This window comes from Podarcis raffonei, chromosome 8 (genome assembly GCF_027172205.1).
Source record: "Podarcis raffonei isolate rPodRaf1 chromosome 8, rPodRaf1.pri, whole genome shotgun sequence".
Taxonomy (NCBI): Eukaryota; Metazoa; Chordata; class Lepidosauria; order Squamata; family Lacertidae; genus Podarcis; species Podarcis raffonei.
The window spans coordinates 39,979,924-39,999,069 of NC_070609.1; the positions used below are offsets into that span (position 1 = coordinate 39,979,924).

The 19,146-nt window shown below is 42.1% G+C and overlaps 1 protein-coding gene across 1 annotated transcript in view; it reads left to right on the forward strand.

Moving 5' to 3' along the window:
* MBTPS1 (membrane bound transcription factor peptidase, site 1) overlaps positions 1–17,673 on the forward strand; it is a 30,234-nt gene extending 12,561 nt beyond the window's left edge. Inside the window, exons 11-23 of the mRNA XM_053399496.1 lie at positions 902–1,063; positions 2,823–2,967; positions 3,918–4,106; positions 5,450–5,622; positions 6,576–6,691; positions 7,142–7,298; positions 8,087–8,211; positions 9,241–9,318; positions 11,204–11,344; positions 13,774–13,905; positions 14,948–15,074; positions 15,753–15,883; positions 16,841–17,673. Coding sequence (XP_053255471.1) covers positions 902–1,063; positions 2,823–2,967; positions 3,918–4,106; positions 5,450–5,622; positions 6,576–6,691; positions 7,142–7,298; positions 8,087–8,211; positions 9,241–9,318; positions 11,204–11,344; positions 13,774–13,905; positions 14,948–15,074; positions 15,753–15,883; positions 16,841–17,034 — 1,870 coding nt within the window. The 3' untranslated portion in view covers positions 17,035–17,673. The remainder of the gene's footprint in view (positions 1–901; positions 1,064–2,822; positions 2,968–3,917; positions 4,107–5,449; positions 5,623–6,575; positions 6,692–7,141; positions 7,299–8,086; positions 8,212–9,240; positions 9,319–11,203; positions 11,345–13,773; positions 13,906–14,947; positions 15,075–15,752; positions 15,884–16,840) is intronic.
* The last annotated feature ends 1,473 nt before the right edge of the window (positions 17,674–19,146 follow it).

Sequence of the window (19,146 nt, forward strand, 5' to 3'; positions counted from 1 at the left end):
TTAATAATTATCTGAGACTATGTCTTACTATCATCAAACATCACTTGTGGGTTGCCATACCAAAAGGTTGGGAACCATTGCTGTAGGGAACAAGATATCCAAATCTGGGTTTAAAAATTCTACATTTGTATTCAGTTGGATTTACTTCTGAGTAATGTGAATAGGATTGGACTGTAGAACAAAATTGTCTGAGCCCTGGTAGAAGCTGTATTATGTATTTATATTTCTTCTAAAATTTGTATTTCAATTTTCTGTGCCAATGTGCAGTCCAATTCAATTGGTATTCTGGTAAAGGTAAAGGGACCCCTGACCATTAGGTCCAGTTGTGACCGACTCTGAGGTTGCAGCGCTCATCTCGCTTTATTGGCCGAGGGAGCCAGCGTACAGCTTCCGGGTCATGTGGCCAGCATGACTAAGCCGCTTCTGGCGAACCAGAGCAGTACACGGAAACGCCATTTACCTTCCCGCCGGAGCGGTACCTATTTATCTACTTGCACTTTGACGTGCTTTCAAACTGCTAGGTTGGCAGGAGCAGGGACCGAGTAATGGGAGCTCACCCCATCGCGGGGATTCAAACTGCCGACCTTCTGATCGGCAAGTCCTAGGCTCTGTGGTTTAACCCACAGCGCCACCCGCGTCCCATATTGTGTTAGCATTGGTGAATTATTCCTGGGGTAGTAAAGAAGACGGCAAAATTTTAAGTACTTCTTTATGTGTGTGTGTTTAAAAGAAGGTACTATTTATACCAATTTCTCCAGTGTTTACTTCAGTAAAATGTACTAGAAAAGGTTGCAGTAATAAAATAAATTATTACAACAAGGCTGTGATTCATTTTTAATTCAGCTTGGCTTGATTGATGCCAGGACAATAGTATAACATTACAACTATTTCTCATTTTTAGCACAGTCCAGAAGCGTGAAATGGTGAATCCAGCTAGTATGAAACAGGCCCTTATTGCATCCGCACGACGACTTCCTGGGGTCAACATGTTTGAGCAAGGGCATGGCAAACTTGATCTTCTCAGAGCCTACCAGATTCTCAATAGTTATAAACCACAGGCCAGGTAAGACTGTATGCATGGTTTAATAACTCAAAGTAAACCTTTTTTTTTTTTTGGTTATGTTACAAAATATATATTGATCCAAAAATGCATTGGCACAGCCAAGATAACTTAAACTGACTTCAGCTTTTTTCCATCTCTGAACTTCTTTTGTGATTAAGCGAAGGTTTTGCTATTTTATTTGTTTCTGAGCACTTTTAACCCACATCTCACTGAAAAGGCTTATCCAGGGGTTTTTGGTTTTTGTTTTTAAAAAACGTAGAGGCAATTAAAACAGTTCCTGCCCTCAGACTTACAATCAAAAACTCACAACACAAATGAGAAAAAAAGTAATGGGGACGGAAGGGTGGTGGTAGTGGTAAATAATCACAGGCACCAGTTCTTAAATAGTTCTTGTAATGACCAGTTATTATGAAAGCAGTTTAGGGACGGGAGAAGCTTGATAGAGCTGGTCTTGCAGGAGAGCTGATGGGATAGCCCTGCTTCTCATCTCTTCACAGCTGCAGCTGTTATAATAGCTGCTACCGAAAGCCTGATGGAGCTGGTTTCAGTAGTTTACACTTGCCTAATTAGGTTTGCTTAAGGCAAACCTTAGAGATAAATAAAAATGCAAATTATTTATCTGTTTAACAAAATATATGTCCTGCTTGATTGGAAGAAAATCTCCAAGCAGTTTACAAAAAATATTTATTATCAAGATTGTAAGACTGCAGGCAAGGCCTGTGATTTTTAACGGTTATACAGTGCTTAGTACCTTTGGCACTTTAAATACAAAACAGCAAAAGAATGAGCTAAGCTTGTGTATGGTTGAGGCTATCATATTCTCAACTGTGGTCAAGAGCTGGAGGTGCATTTTGCTGTGCAAATTGACACCCTTTCAAGTGGTCCGGCATCATGATACAGTAACTTTGGGCTGGGGACCATTGCTGATGATGATGCCTGCTAGGACTCACCACTGATAGTGACACATGTTGAGGTCTCTGCCTTCAGGATTCCAGAGGCCACCATTGTAGCCACCATCTTAGTTTTCCCAAAATGAATGCCCTGGAAGTCCCATCATTCTGTATCATTGATAGACAAACATTGCATCAAACAGTAGTATTTGATAAGAGCAGGAAAAGGATGCATATGTGTTTTGGATAACACATGATCGAGTACTGGAAACACAGTTGAGTGTACAGTAAATGGGAGTGTGAACATGGTCTATGCCTTTTGCACCTAGTTCTGGCAAGTAGATCTTGGGGTTCTAGTAAAAAACAAAGTAGCCAGAGGTTTGTCCACCCCAGTACTAAACAGTCTTCTCTATTTATTTATGTTTTTAAAAATGTGTACAGTGGTACCTCGGGTTACATACGCTTCAGGTTACATACGCTTCAGGTTACAGACTCCGCTAACCCAGAAATATTACCTCGGGTTAAGAACTTTGCTTCAGGATTGTGCTCCGGTGGCATGGCGGCAGCGGGAGGCCCTATTAGCTAAAGTGGTGCTTCAGGTTAAGAACAGATTCAGCTTAAGTACGGACCTCCGGAACGAATTAAGTACTTAACCTGAGGTACCACTGTATTGCTATTATTTCCATGACTGTATTGATTCAAAATAATACGAGCATCTTTGACTCTGCCAGGTGTATTTACAATTTCAATTTTAGTTTTTAAAGCCTAGGATTTAATGGAGAAGATTAAAACACTGGTCTTTTAGGCTCACGGCGTGTTTATTTATTGACTGTATTTATACATGTATTCATTTTTTCCTGACTGTTTAGTTTGAGTCCGAGCTACATCGACTTGACAGAATGCCCTTACATGTGGCCGTACTGCTCCCAACCTATCTACTATGGAGGCATGCCAACAATTGTGAACGTTACTATCCTTAATGGAATGGGAGTCACTGGAAGAATCGTAGACAAGGTAGATTTTGAAAGAGTTGAACCTTATTCTACAGAATGTTAGCTTCTCTTTCCTCCTGTAAATGAGATGTTTTGAGAAGACCTGATCCTAAATATATGCATCCCATTGAAACTTAAGTCCATTCACCCTCATTCAATTTTATACAAGAAATTTCAAAATCTGCTGTTAGGATAACATGACAATTAATTTTGAGAACAATTAAGTGGTTTGATGAGTGCAGCAACACGGGGCTGTATCCAGCATTCTATGTCTGCTGGCATAAAGCCTCTTGAGCTAGAGGACAGTTGAGTTTTTGTATTGCACAAGAGAGGAATCATTCTGCTGTTGTGCAACAGATTCCACAATATTATTGCACAACAAAGTTACCAGCAACCTGCTTGTGTATTCTTTAGCACAACAGTGTTCTAGCACAGAACATTTTGCCATCATATATCCCTAAATGGCTTTAACTTTGTGCTAATTGGGTACATGATTCCATGTTTTTATATTGTAAGCTTTTATCATAAGCATTTCAGGTTGTAGGGGACAGGAAGAACAGCAGTCTGCCTGACTGTTGCATCCAGTTCTGATGGAGTGCTTCCACTACACTCTGGAAAGTGGCAAAGTATATCAAAATACTGTGTGTAGTTCCTGATCGTCATGTTGCTCTCCCTCATGCCTGTGCCTCCAGGATACCATAAAACGGCTCTCCAGTCCACCTTTGTTAACCTGCAAGTCAAAGGTGATGCCATTCCTATTTAGTAAGGAAGAGCAGATCCAGAAAATGCATTGCTGAGTTTTCTTGAGTCCTGCCCATGAAGTGGCGATTTATTCATCAAGTGTTCTAATGAACAAAATGCATTACACAGCCATCAATAGGGATCATGTTAGTTCATAGTCATATACATATATATATATATTTATATCCATCAGTGTTTTAACCAAGCCATGTTTTGTTTTGTGTTATCTAGCCCGACTGGCAGCCCTATTTACCACAGAATGGAGATTACATTGAGGTGGCTTTCTCCTATTCCCCCGTTTTATGGCCTTGGTCAGGGTACCTAGCAATTTCTATTTCTGTCGCAAAGAAAGCAGCCTCATGGGAAGGCATTGCACAAGGACATGTCATGATCACTGTTTCCTCTCCAGCCGAAAATGAGGTATTTCTTACTTTGTTGTTTATTAAGCCGTAATCTGCTGCTGTTTACCCTAGCACAGTATGGCACATGACTGAGCAAAAAAAAAAAAAAAATGCTACTAGGAGAGAAACACATGCCAGTAATATAACTTTAGCATCACTTATTGATACAGCAGCATGAAATGTAGCTAGATAGTTGAATTAGGGTGCTTAAAGATCAAGCAAAAGGCAAGTGTGTTCTCTTTCCATGTCTGAAAACTGACATAGAATTCTGATGGGTGTGGCTCTGCTAGACCATGTGCTTTTCTTAGACCAGCAGCAGGAAACACATAGTCCAGGTGCCAGTTGCGGCCCTCCCAGCCTGTCTGTCTGTCACTCAGGACACTCCTTTGCCCATACACTGTTTCTCAGCCATACCCACTCACCCCAGACCACACCTCTCACCTGCTCCACACACCCCTTGCATGTTTTTGCTTGGCTGGATTATGTCCTTAAACTTTGATAAAGCCTCTTGCTTGCCTGGATAAAGGATGGAGGATAGAGGGGTGTGTGTTTGTGTGTGTGTGTACACGAACTAGTCTGCTGCGCAAAGGTAAAATGGACCTTCATTGCTCTGCCCAGTTTTGTGTCTAGCTCTGCCCACTACTGACATGCCCTCCTGGAAGGTTGATCAAAAAAGGTTCCTCACCCAGTCTGTGGTTGCTTTCATAAATGTTTTTGTTAATTCATACTGAGTGGGGCTGGCCTTGAGATCTAAACCTACTGGGCATATTGATGTATGCTAGGGGTGTGGGCACCAACAACAAAGGAACAAAACAGCATCATCTAGCTTTAAAGTCTGTGGGACCCAAAGGAGTGCTTTAGTCTTGCCCAGGTACTTGGACACACTTTGTGTGACTCTTGAAGATTTCTTCTCTGGACAGCTGATGGAATCTTCTTACAAGCTGATTTTGAACACAAAATCCATCCTTTCAATACATGGCATAAATACTGTTTGGAAAATACAAGCACAAAATCTGAAATACTTCAGCGTCTGTATCTGGTCTTTTGTCCAAGGAGGTTGGAGTGGTGCTGTAGTCTTGGAGCAACCTTGCAAAATAGGCAAGGTTGAGAGAGTGACCTGGCTAGTGTCACCTGGTGAGCTTTGTGGCTTACTGGGGTTTTTAAGCTGTATTTTCCATATTCAAGCCACTACACCACAGTATTATACTGTGAGATTGTGAGGGTGGGGTAAGGGGTGGGATGGAATGTATTTGAATGACAGCTTTAAAAAATATTTATCAGTTGAATGTTCTGTAGTTTGGATTTTGTTTGGGGGAGCATTCTGCGGTACAACAGGCTCCTTTTTGTTTCTACTTCTTTCAGTCGAAAGCTGGCGCTGAGCAGACTTCAACCGTGAAACTCCCAATAAAAGTGAAAGTTATCCCGACACCCCCACGTAGTAAGCGTGTCCTCTGGGATCAATATCACAATCTCCGCTATCCACCAGGATATTTCCCAAGGGATAATTTGAGGATGAAGAATGATCCCTTAGACTGGTGTGTGTGTGTTTTGTGCATTACTGACCATTACTACTGTTTGAAATTGTTTTTAATACTGTTTTGAATGCTGTAACCCACTCTGGGACCTTAGGGTAAAGGGTGGATAATTGGTGGTGATGATGATGATACTGGCATGTAATAACATTGATAAAATAGGAAATACAATTCTGTTCTCAAGATAACATGGAGATTTGCCTAATCTTCTGTAGTTCTAGGGGAAATTATAAACTCAGGTCTGACATTCCATGAAAATCTGGTTCATTCACAAATTACAGTATTTCATCCTAGCTTAGAAAGAAAATAGGTCTTTGTCATTGTGACAGTAATAGAGGTAAACTACATCCTCAAATTAATGACTTGTGTAATTTGCATTTTCCTTTTTGTCCTCCCCAAAATATATCCTAAAAATAAATCCCTATTGGGATTTGTTCTGCTTTAAGCAAGATATAAAGTCATTGAACATGGCAGTGGTCTGGTTCACACATGACGCTAAGCCATGACACTAAGCTGTTGCACAACCCCCCAAGCCATATATCTCACTGACTTGGCTTTGCAACCCAAATGTTTTTGCCTGCTGAATGTTTCCTTAAACTCTGGTAAATGCCTCTTGTTTTTATGATGAAGAATACAGAGGGTTATGTATGGAAACCAGCCTACTGTACAAATGTAGTTTTTTCTTTTGCCCTGTCCACTGCAGGCGCTTGGAAGGAAATGTGGCCTTCAGGGTAAAACAGCCCCCCTCTTCTTCATACCTTGTGAAATATTTTTTTTTAGTTTATTATATGCACACAGTATTTCAAATTATATTCCTTTTTATCTGCCATTGGTCCTGAACCACAAGTGATAGGCTTTGTCCATAAACTGTGCACATATATTGTTTTAAGATACCAAATCCTTAGAAAGTAATATGACAAGAAAATCAGGTTACATACTTCACTTGGTTTATTTAGGAACGGTGACCACATCCACACAAACTTCAGGGATATGTACCAACATCTGAGAAGTATGGGGTATTTCGTTGAAGTTCTCGGTTCACCTTTCACTTGTTTCGATGCCAGTCAGTATGGTAAGTAATTGTGAGCTTGCTGTTTATATATCAAAGCAGTTTTGGGGAGGAGAGCTTGCCCAAGCTCTCAAATTGAGGATGGGATGGCCAAAAAAAGATGTAAGGCCAAAACAGGAGAGGAGCCAAATGGAGGTTGCTGGTTTCCTTAAGCCAGAGGAAAATCACCATATGAGACTTGGGAGTGAGAGGAGAGGAGGGAGGCCTGGCCAAAGCTGCTTGAAAAGGGGCACAGAAGCCAAGAAAGGAGGATAAATGTGACTGTCTTTAGTCAAAGGGAGAACCTGGTATTACAACAGGATGTGAATCACTGGATATCTGCTCTCTGAGGCAAAAAGTTGGGCCATGCATTGTTCTATCTCCCTTCATAAAAAGGTCTGGGAGCAAGCAAGGGGCAAAGTGATGTTGGGCAGGTTTTTGTCATTCTGAATTGTTGTTCCCCTTTTCCTGCAGGGACCTTATTGATGGTGGACAGTGAGGAAGAGTATTTTCCAGAAGAAATCACTAAGCTGAGGAGGGATGTTGACAATGGACTGTCACTCATAATATTCAGTGACTGGTACAACACCTCAGTGATGAGGAAAGTCAAGTTTTACGATGAAAACACAAGGTATGGATTTTCAGGAACTGGCCAGATTGAAGCCATTGCCTTCTGTATCCCATATTGTCCTTTATACAGCTCACCTAGAGGTCAGTTTTTTATTTCAGAATTTTCTAGATGGTCAGTCAGAGGATTTCAAAATCAAATAGTTGTTGGGTGATGTAGTTTGTCACTTGTAGGGAAGCTTTAAAATGTTAGTAGAAAAATGAAAAACTTAAATCAATCTGAATATTTAAGTGGCTCCACATGAAGCAACCTGGACCCTGTAATCATCATTTAAGGCCCTTCTTTGTGTCCCTTCTTTGCGATAGGTCTGGAGGGTGGCAACACAAGAATGGGCGTTTTCTGTGATGGCTCCCTGTTTGTGGAATGCTCTCCCCAGGGAGACTCACCTGGTGCCTTAGTTACATGTCTTTAGGTGCCAGGCAAAAACATTCCTGTTTCCCCAGGTCTTTGGCTAATTAAACGAATTTATGAAATATTGTTTTGTTCATAAACTGGTGGGGGTTCAACCCGAGGTATGACTGTATAGAAGTTTAATCAATAATAATAAACTTCAGCTCTTTTTCTTTTTTTTAAAGAGGCCTAGGCAAACTTAGTCATTGGCAGATGCACATGGAATATTGTAAAGCCTCTGCATATCTGAGGCTTCTCCAAATATGAATCCTGTTGTCTTTAGTGATTACTGTGTCAGCATGGACATTAGGTGTGGATCGTGGCAGTTCAAATTTACCCACCAAAGAAATGACAGTGTTTTCTGGGTTGTGATAACTTGCCTTGTGGTGATGCATTTGTAGGCAGTGGTGGATGCCTGATACTGGGGGAGCTAATATTCCAGCTCTGAATGATCTTCTTTCGGTGTGGGGCATGGCCTTTAGTGACGGGCTGTATGAAGGAGATTTTACCATGGCAAGTCATGAAAGTAAGTCAACTGGGTGTCTTATTTATTTATTGCATTTATATGCCACCAGTCCACCAAGACACAATTTTAAAATACTAAAGTAAATCATACAGAAAGTAAGGTTCACATACGGGCAGCAGGATGGGGAGGGTAGGGTAGGTAGAGGACAGTGTAACTGGGACAGGCCCTGATATCTCTGCTTGCTTGCCTCACTCTCCTCCTCATGGGGTTGATGGTGTCCATTGGCCCTGTGTAGTTTGACCCAAGCAGGCTCTCTTTTCCCTTACCACAGGACTGATGGACAGGATCTTTGCAGAGGGGGCCACCTTGATAGCTCCACCACTCAGAAGCTATTGTGGGTGGTGGCCTGGGATAGTGCATTGTTTGTGCCAGCCCTTAAGTTGTGGGATTCCATTCCCACAGAGGTGCATTTGACATCTTAATTGTACAGTGTTCAGTGTATGCACCTCTTTACCCTGGCCTTCAACACTCGAGATATCTGTATCTATATCCACACAGAGAGAGACTCATTTATATGAATGACCCACCCTAGTTGTGATTGTAATTTGTTTTAGGCTATTTTAATGCAGCATTTTTATTTCTGTAACCCACCCTGGGACCTTCTTGTGAAGAGTGGGTAATATATATAATAACAAGAACAAGAGCAGTAACTAATAATAGCAGTGGGACAGACAAGGGGGTGGAGTCTGTGGGACGTTTTGCCAGATTGGGATCTTGAAAGGATACCTGTGTCTTTTAAGATATATATTGAAGGGAGAATTGCACCTGGTTCAGTCTATTGTTACTGCAGCCCTGTAATGGGAAAAGCTGTGGCTAGTAACAGATCTTCTTTTGCACCTTTTAGGCTTCAATCCTATATGCACGTGTATAAGGAAGGCACAAGAGCTTTCTCAGCATAGGCCCAAAAGCTATGAAAAGGGTAGTGTGGCTGGGTTGGGTGGCTGATTTGAATCCACCAGTCAAACTATGGCTGCAAGGTTCTAGTTATAAGATAGATTGGTGAATTGCTCCCTTTTTTATTATTTGCAGTGAACTACGCCTCTGGATGTAGTATTGCAAAGTTTCCAGAAGATGGCATTGTGATTGCACAGACCTTTAAGGATCAAGGTACAGAGCTGCATTTCATTTCATATTCCTCCTAGGTAGACACGGAATTATGGTTCATTGTATAATTTAACTTCCAGCAGCTCTTTTGGGCATGACGGCGGTTAACTTTTCGCTTAGTTTTTCAAGTAAAATAAAAGTGAAGAGTCACCTTCCATGCTGATCTTTGTTCATCCAAAGTGTCCCAAAGTGTCCAAAACGGTTGCATTGGAACGGCTTATAGCCACATCATGACTCACCACTTTGACGGTCTAAGTGGCTTCCAAATAACTTTGGGTAAAGTTGTTTGCAATCTTGAATCAGGTGGGTTTCCAGATGTGGATCTCCTGCCCTAAAGAACCACCCCATCCCAGGAACACTCCCCTGCCCAAAGAGCTCCAAAATCTGAGAGCAGAGCTGATGGGTATAGGTTTGCTCATGGGTATAGGTTTGCATGAGAGGCTAGCGTGTGGCTCTTCAGATGCTGTTGGACTACAGCTTCCATCATCCTTGGCTGTTGGCTATGCTGGCTGGGGCTGATGAGAGTTGGGGTCTGGCAACATCTAGAGGGCCACAGCACTTAGCCCTTGGGCATTATAGGCTTTTTCCTGCCTCCAGCCCTGCATCAGGAGCACTGCTTTGTAAAATCACTGGAGTTTAAAAAGCAACTTGCAGTTTCTCATGAGCAAGAAAAAGAGCTGCTATTTATTCCGTTAATCACTTTTGACCTCTGCTCCCAACACACACGTGTGGCTCTCTTCACGTGCAGCTTTGAAACAAGGACTCTGCTACAATTCTTTTGATAACAGAGAAAGGACAATGGAAGTCGCTTTTTGGTTTTTTAAAAATGGTTCCCCCAAATTAGTCTCCTAATCTTTCCTTTTATGCTGAACCATTAACTATGACTGTTGATAAACCAGAAAGTTAGAATTATAATGAAAAGTACATTTGCCTTCTTGTATAGCCATTGCTTCCTGCTCATTATTTGCCCTTATCTTTCACGGAAGCAAAATGAAGAATGATGGCAATTTGGTGGTATTGTATTTGGCTTTTCAGTCCTGTTGTAACCTGTTTAGATCATGTTTAACCATTTTACAAAGCTCTTGAGAGTTTCAGACAGGGAGTCTTTCCTAAGCCTATCTGGAGGGGCCTGTGAGGATTAAACATGGGACCTTCTGCATTCAAAGCAGATGCTCTACCACTGAGCAATGGGCATTCCCCAACACTCCACATTTCCATTGTTGTTATTGTTTAGTCATTTAGTCGTGTCTGACTATTCGTGACCCCATGGACCAGAGCACGCCAGGCACTCCTGTCTTCCACCGTCTCCCGCAGTTTGGTCAAACTCATGCTGGTAGCTTCGAGAACACTGTCCAACCATCTCATCCTCTGTCGTCCCCTTCTCCTTGTGCCCTCAATCTTTCCCAACATCAGGGTCTTTTCCAGGGAGTCTTCTCTTCTCATGAGGTGGCCAAAGTATTGGAGCCTCAGCTTCAGGATCTGTCCTTCCAGTGAGCAGTCAGGGCTGATTTCCTTCAGAATGGATAGGCTTGATCTTCTTGCAATCCATGGGACTCTCAAGAGTCTCTTCCAGCACCAATTTCCATTGTAAATCCATTTAAATAAATGTGCATGAGAGTTACAACTCTTCTGTCCTTTGGAAGCCATAGGAAATCATTTAAAGTCTAGAGGTGCAGCATTATATAGATGAAGATACATAGGATTAAGGATTGTTTACACATAGGATTGTTTACACACCCACCCACCCACCCACCCATACCCCATCCTGTAGAAATGTAATGTGTCTTAAATCTTTTGTTTGAGAGCCAGTGCTTTTTTACTACCCAAGTTATTCAAGATCATTGGGATGTTGCCATTTGACGATTTTCCTTTCCACCCTTTCCTTTAGGTCTTGAAGTTTTAAAGCAGGAAACGGCAATAATAGAAAATGTACCCATTTTGGGCCTTTTCCAAGTTCCTTCAGAAGGTGGAGGCAGGATCGTTTTGTACGGTGATTCAAATTGCTTGGATGATAGCCACAGGCAGAAAGGTGTGTTATGTTTGCTAAGAAAACATCCCATTACTCGTGTAAGTTAAAGTCTGTTGTCACAATGCCAATGCACAGCGGACAGCCAACCATATGGTAAAATGACTTCATATCTGCAGTAGAACAAGTTGAAATCCCACCTTCGCTAGTGGCAGGTCTCTTATTGCAAAATCCTATGTATGTCTACTCAGAAGCAAGGGGCAATTAGGTTTAATCCCAGTAATTGGGCACAGGAATGCAGCTTTAGTGGAAGAATTGTTCATGAGTGAGAGACAGAGAAGAAGACAGAAAAGAATCTCAATCTTACAAGCTAGGGAAAAAGATTTATTGAAAAGAGATGATCTGATTTGAGGTGATTCAGAGTTAATAATTGCAAGATTCCTTGGGATTGGTCATGGAGTGCTGTTACTTTTGAATAGCAAATTTGCATAGTAAATTTACAAGCAAATTTTTTAAGACTTAAAGAGTAAACCTTGTCTCTAGCGGTTTCCTACCACTTGCTGATTTCTTCTCCCGCTCCAGCTTCCAGACAGAATAACTTCACTCGGACTTGAAAAAGAAACTCATTGAATGCAAAGATGTGGGGGTGGGAAATTCATAGGACCAGAAGATCTAATAGAACCCTCAGAACTATTCCTTCTACTGTGTTTTCAATCTCTTTACATTTCTGGATGATATTGAAGGCTTGCCATACTCAGAGTAGACCTATTGTTTCCATTGGGTCTACTCCATGTATGACTATGGTTGGAAATTATTTGCTGTCCATCTTTCATTTGATGCCTTCAATTTGCAATTCCTGTGTTTTAGCTTTCATACCAAATATAGGGAATTTAGGGATTTTGATCCCTATAATTAATCGTTAGATTTCTTACTCATCCTTCATCATAAGGTCCCTAAATACACTACAGCAGCAGAAACAATGCAGTTTAAAACAAAGTATCAGTACAAAAAAGTAAAATAGATCAAAGGCCTGGGAAGAGCTATGTCTTTAGCATACGATGAAAGCTGAATAACGATGGCACAAGTTGCCCCTCTGTTGGGAGGGAATTCCACCACTGTGACAGAGAAAGCCCTCTCCCATGTTACCACCCCACGAGACACTACTGATCTTAACACCTGGGAAGGTCTGTAGGGAACAGGGCGGTCTTTCGGCCATTTGGGGCCTAAGTCATGGAGGGCTTTGAACACCAGTGTGAGTGCCTTCAATTGGGCTTGGAAACAAACACCAGGTCAGCACCCAGAGGATGCTGTTAAATTCAGCGCTGAGTTCTTTGTATCAGTCAAAGAGGATAGCTTTAAATACAGTATCAGACGGGCTTTCATGTTGCAAATTGAAAGCAGTACCTCCTGCTGTGACATCAGTGAGCTTAGCTGTGTTTAAAATTCCTCGCATATATGATTTGTAAATCCTAAAAACGTGTCTGACCTCTGTTTTTTTTAATTAAAAAAAATCAAAGGTGAGCATTTCAGTTACATCAGGATTATGCAGATTAACTCCCATTCCCACCAAACAGCTATCCTGGGTGGGAATTGTCAGACAGTGTTTTTTGAACTGTTCTAAAATGGTCTGTGAAGGCTAAACTAGATTTCCAAGGTCTGAAAATTTGGCGAGTTAAAATTTCCCCAGCACAGTAGTTTTTGTTCATGCCTAAAAGACATGTGCCTCAAAATAACCTATTCCCAATTTAAAGGCTGAAAACAATTATGATGCCCCTCTGGGCAGCCCTGTTCTGCTGCATTAATAAACATTGCTCTTGTAAATGAAAGCCTTCTTTCTGACAGCTTAGATTGACTTTATTGCACCATGTCAATTCACATGAAAGAGAGCAAACATTTTATAATTCACTCGGTAGCCATGGATAAGACTTCTCCTTTCACAGGGTTGATGTCGTGAAGGCATAGAAGACAGGCGTTGAGGCTTCATCCCGACAGCTCACTAAGCCATCGTGATGGAAGCTTAACTTCCCTTTAGTGTCTGAACCATCACATTAAACCATTGTTTGTGATAGGCAACACCAGAATCAGAAAATAAGGTTTGAAATGCATTTGCATTTTGGACTAACAAACCATGGTGATGCTATTGTTCCACCTCTGAAGGAGCCTGCATTATAGAAATGGGAGTGCTGAGCAGATTAGAGACATGGTTTAAAGCTGTGTCATCTCTGACGGTTGGCCACGCTGCCTGGGACTGATGGGAGTTGAAACCCAGGCTCAGAGCATTCCCCATTCCATTCTTAGTCCCAGCAAAAGAATTGGGCTGAGCTTCAGGAGCATAGCACGGAAAAACAGCAGCAATGCTGTGTCAAGGGAAAACAGGTGGCAGCCGTGGATTTAAAAGAGTCAATCAGTGTAGTTAATGTGTGGAGTTGGTTTGTTTGGCTAGAGGGAACTATCAGAACACTCACTTTTTTATTTTTATTCTTAAATTCCAGATTGCTTTTGGCTTCTTGATTCTCTTCTTCAATACACATCTTATGGAGTTATGCCACCAAGCCTCAGCCATTCAGAAAACAGACAACGACCTCCAACAGGCATGGGCTATGCTCTTCCAGAGCGAATGGAAGGTGATTTTCATTTCATTTGTGCTGCTACAGATGAGCTGTGGTAGTATTTGGCCTGGGAGTGGGGTGGATGATCCCATTGCTACTATTCTTCGGACTTATTAGTTGCTTTTTAAAAACAAAAACAAAATGCAAATTCAAAGCGACTTGCAGTGTAGTGTACAGTGGTACCTCGGGTTAAGAACTTAATTCGTTCCGGAGGTCCATTCTTAACCTGAAACTGTTCTTAACCTGAGGTATCACTTTAGCTAATGGGGCCTCCCACTGCCGCCATGCGAAGCAAAGTTCTCACCTGAAGCAAAGTTCTTAACCCAAGGTACTATTTCTGGGTTAGCGGAGTCTGTAACCTGAGGCGTCTGTAACCCGAGGTACCACTGTAATACAAAAATCAAAACCACTATAAAGCTAAAACATAAGCTAAAAACACTAATATACATAGAAAGCAGTCTAGCATTCCACACACTAAGAGGCTGTAGTGTCTAAAAATCTCTTAAGTTAAAGGCCAATAATCTGGCTGGGGAGAAAAAGTTGTTGCCTGGCCTGGTGCCTAAATGTAGCCAGCAGTGGACCCAGGCAGGTCTCCCCAAGGAGACCATTCCATAAGTGGGAGATCTACCACTGAAAAGGCCCATTCTCATGTTGCCAGCTTCTGGATCTCCCTCAGAGAAGGCACACAGAGAAAGGACCTCAGATGATGAACACAAGGTCCAGGTTAGTTTACTGCTCTTACCTGCCTCAGTCTGTTTGGCAGGGTTCATAACGGGCAGGGGTCAAATGCAAATGTGGTGGGAGGAGGGGAGGGGAAATGCAGACTCTTGGACAGTCTCCCAATATCTGGCCCCCACTTCAGGTTGACTCCTTCCATGGGAAGCATGAGGCAAATGTATCTGCCCTCCAACCAGAACGCTTGCTCCATGCCTCCACCTACTGTGGAGGGCGTGTGTACACCAGGAATGGCAAGATGTGTTCCTCATGCTTAGAAAACAGCATGGGCAGCAGGCAGGGAATTATCTTCTGGTATAACTGTTTCGCTGTGTGATTTCAGGTAACCATCTTCATCGATATTCGAAGGTGCTCGAGGCTCACCTGCGTGACCCTAAGCCCCGCTCACTCCCAGCATGTCCTCATTTGTCTTGGGCGAAGCCACAGCCTCTGAACGAAACGGCTCCCAGGTTGCAATTTCTGATTTTGCTAAATCCACCTTTAGTTTCCAGTTTCCAGTTTTGAATGTAATAAATATGGCACTCAATCAACACAGTATTTTGCCTGATTAACTTTCCAGGCATATGAATGATACTGTTAAAACGGAATTAAAAACATACCAAAAAACCCCATAGAACCAGCAGTTAGCTGAATTCACACACCAGATTCGCAAGAAACCTCCCAAAAAGTAGTTTCTAGCTCTCCTAATTGTGGAGATGAAAATGCCATCTTTAATATTTAAGGCCCACCAACTAGAAGTGAAACAACATGGAATGCCAGACCTTGCAGTTGAAGCAAATGTGTGTACCCAGCATGCACTGACTTCCCAGTTGCTCAGACCATCAAGACAGGCCAGGGGTTTTCATAAGATTTGGGGAGTATCACCTGACCCCTTCTGACCTATAGATGTAAGGACCCCTTCTGTCCACTGCGGCTAGTCTCTGCAGTTTCCATGTGCCACTGCCCAGCTCTGGCCAAACAAGGCTGAGTCGCTGTCTGACCTAGTTTACAATCCTAGTTGTATCCCACCTAAGACGTACATAGAGTAGACCCACTGAAATGTTCAGATATTCAAAATGTTTTCTAGCAATCTTGATTGACTAGTAGTTCAGTGTACAAATAGTTCTGGATGCTTTCATTTTTTCCAGCAACCTATGGAAACATCAGAAGTTACTGTCAATCGACCTGGACAAAGTGGCTTTACCAAGTTTCCGTCAGAACCGACCCCAAGTAAGGCCTTTGTCACCTGGAGAAAGTGGAGCCTGGGATATTCCAGGGGGTAGGTGCCAGAATGGTGGGACACCTGTTGCCCACAGTGCATCACACCACCCTAAATGAGATAGAAGCATACCCACCTATGCAGAAGAAATACAGAGACACCTGGAATCATCTTGATCCAACTTTTAGTTATCAAAATTACAGCTAATTTATGCCTCTTTAGTTTGTTTGTTTTTGGCCATAATTAGGGCTAGCACACCTGCCCACAGTGTTCACAGGCATAGCTTGTGAAATTTCTGGCTTTTGATATTTTGGAAAAGTAGTTTTCATATTTCCTAGCTTTCATTGTAGCCACTTTCTATGTAGTCTGATAATGAGCCCCTGTATGTCTGCCATTGAAATTCCTCTTGGGGAATGCTCTATGGCACGTACCCTGTTTATGCACACTGATGCCTAGCCCTGATGGACACCCCCATGTGAACTCAAAGAACACCCCGGAGCAGGGGTGGGAAACCATTTTAGCCCAAGGGGCCACATTTTCTCATGGGCAGCCTCCAAGGGGCCACATGCTATTGGTGGGTGCAGCCAGATGCGTACCACTCTCCATACAGGCAAGGAAGAGTTCATAGTTCTAGGATAGTTCACAGCCAGGTAAAATCAATAGAGGAGGGCACATAGTAGGTTCTGTGTTTCATATTCTAAAATTGGTTTTCAAATGGTAGTCTCCCCCACAAGGGAAACTTTAGGGAGGCCTATGCTTTTGATGATCAGCTTATTATAATTGCATAGAAGTGATCCCTGGTTGAAATCAGTGAGTTGTATCCAACCCAGTCCTACTCAGAGTAGACCCATTTGAAATTTATGGGCCTAAGTTGGCCATGACTATTAATTTCAGTGAGTCTACTCTGAGTAAGACTGGCAACCCAGTAGTTGTGTGGCAGTTTCTACAACTCTTGTTTGCCCATGGCTTAATGCATCTTCAGCTTGCTTACATTAATCTCCTCCCTTTCCCATACAGGAATAATGCCTGGACGGTACAACCAGGATGTGGGAGGGACAATACCCGTCTTTGCGTTACTCGGTGCTATGGTGGTCCTGGCCTTCTTTGTGGTGCAGATCAAAGCTAAGAGCAGGCCAAAGAGACGGAAGCCCAGAGTCAAGCGGCCACAAATTATACAGCAGGGTCACCTACCAAAGACACCGTCTGTTTGACCACAGTTGCCAAAGATTACCTTCTACTGGCTGCTTCATGGAATTATGATGATCGTTACTAATGAAGATTGCTTGTGCCTGGCATTTGGTGACTGATTCAAGCAGGAACCCATGTTTTCTTTGGCTACTGACAAAACAAGAACTCAGTGGATCATCATGAGATTTTTTATAAAAAACTACTATTATTTTCAGTAGCTGAATCCACCAAAGCCTTGAGCACTATTTAAAAAGAACCGATATGTTGTTCTATTTCCCAAAATGGAGGAAAAGAGACCTTTTTTCCCTTTTCTTTTAAACTGACCAAACCTTTTCATTAGAGGCTATTTTCTATATTTATTTTAGGAAGAACTTGGGGGAAGAGCTGCTTCAAGGCTCTTGGCTATCTGATAGCAGAACCATTTTTCTGAATGGAATGCAATTTTCTAATACTATATATTACAAAGAGAAATAGAACTCGCAACATCCTGCTGTAAGGACGAAAATGCAAAACTGACAGGGAGAAGGGGACAAATCAGTGTGGCAAAATCCTTCTGTTTATTTTTATAAAGCAACTTACCATGATGTTTTGTAATTTTTTGGCATGATTTCACCATTGTTGGTGGAGAAATTTTTTCCAATAAATATGTTACCTGTATCGAAGCTGAAACAAAAATGCATAGAAGTTTTTCCTCCTTGAAAGCTTGGGTAGGAAGCAAACCTTTTCATTTGTGAACATAAGCACTTTGATTGGGTTTTGACTGCCATATAGACTTGCCTGGCTTGCACACTAAGCTAAACCATGGCTTAGCATGCAAGTATGCAGACTCTGGGACAGGAAATAGTGGCTGCTTACCACCTCCACCACCCCAATATTATTCTGATGCTGTGCTGAACTTAACCCATGGCTTTCCTTAGATTGTAATCAAAAACAGACTGCAACCAAGTTTTGCTTATGGTTTACGACTTGTGGTTGGTTCAGGAGAGCTATAACAGAGCCCGGGTTCATTTGACACAGTGAGTCCCAGTGGTATCTTCTTTGAATGACAGCAGCCCTGGTAAGATCCTTGCACATGGTCTGGCCCTGAGGTGCAACTTATATTGCAATGAGTTTCTGTAATTTGACATGCCTTCAAATTGGGATCCAATTTGGCATGTGTAAATCTTTTTAAAGATGTTGAAGTGGAGAGAAATTTTACCACCCATGCACCTCTTGATTATCATGCTGTGAATACTCAGTATCAAGGACTAAAGTGATGCCATGGAAGGGTGTTGTATTTATTTATTTACTTCCTTCCTTTTATATCCTGCCAGACAGAGAGATCTGGAGGGTTGTATTTCTCAAAACGAAATAAATGAAATGCAAATTGCAAGGCACTGAAACCGTCCCTTTAACACGAGCTTATCAAGTTCTTTTTTCTTACATTTTGCTGTGCCTCAAAACTCAACTGTGTGACAGGCTCAAGAACTCAGCAGCTGAAGCTATCCCATCTGCATGCTTGGAAAAGCAACCTTCTGCCAAATTTCTGCTTGCCAGGCTCTTAAAAAAAGAAAAAAATATATGAGCCCAACCAGAAATGAGGGGACTTTCAGTAAAGCTCTTAACTCTTAAAGGCACAGTCTGAGAGGCCAATTGAAGGGCCCTCAGAGCTGCAGCAGTGAGCAGGTGATAATGCTGGAAAGGTAATACCTTTAGGAAGGCCAACCAAAAAGGTCACAAAATTATGACTAGCTTCTTCAGAGTTCTTTATTGAGCAAGATGTAACACAAATCGGGTGGGGTGGGGAGGACAAAAATACAAAAAAAAGTGGTTGGATGTTGTAGCCATGAGATCAATTTATGGAGATTCTGGGACTGAGTAAGATCTTCCTGGATGCTACAGATATCCAAGGGTTGTCGGGACAGGAGCATCCCAGACCCTGAGATTTTGGGGCCCAGACCTGAGACCTAGTGGCAACCCCTGGTGAAGTCATTAAGCATTAACCACAGTCTCTGGAAGTATGTCATTTGAAACACATACGAAGTCTTAACAAATGAGCAAATATATCTCTGGTTGGAAATTAAGATAGAACATTAGCTAAAGCAGGTGTTTTTGTAAGTAAGTACTGTATGCATTTAATTTCCTCCTCCCCCACT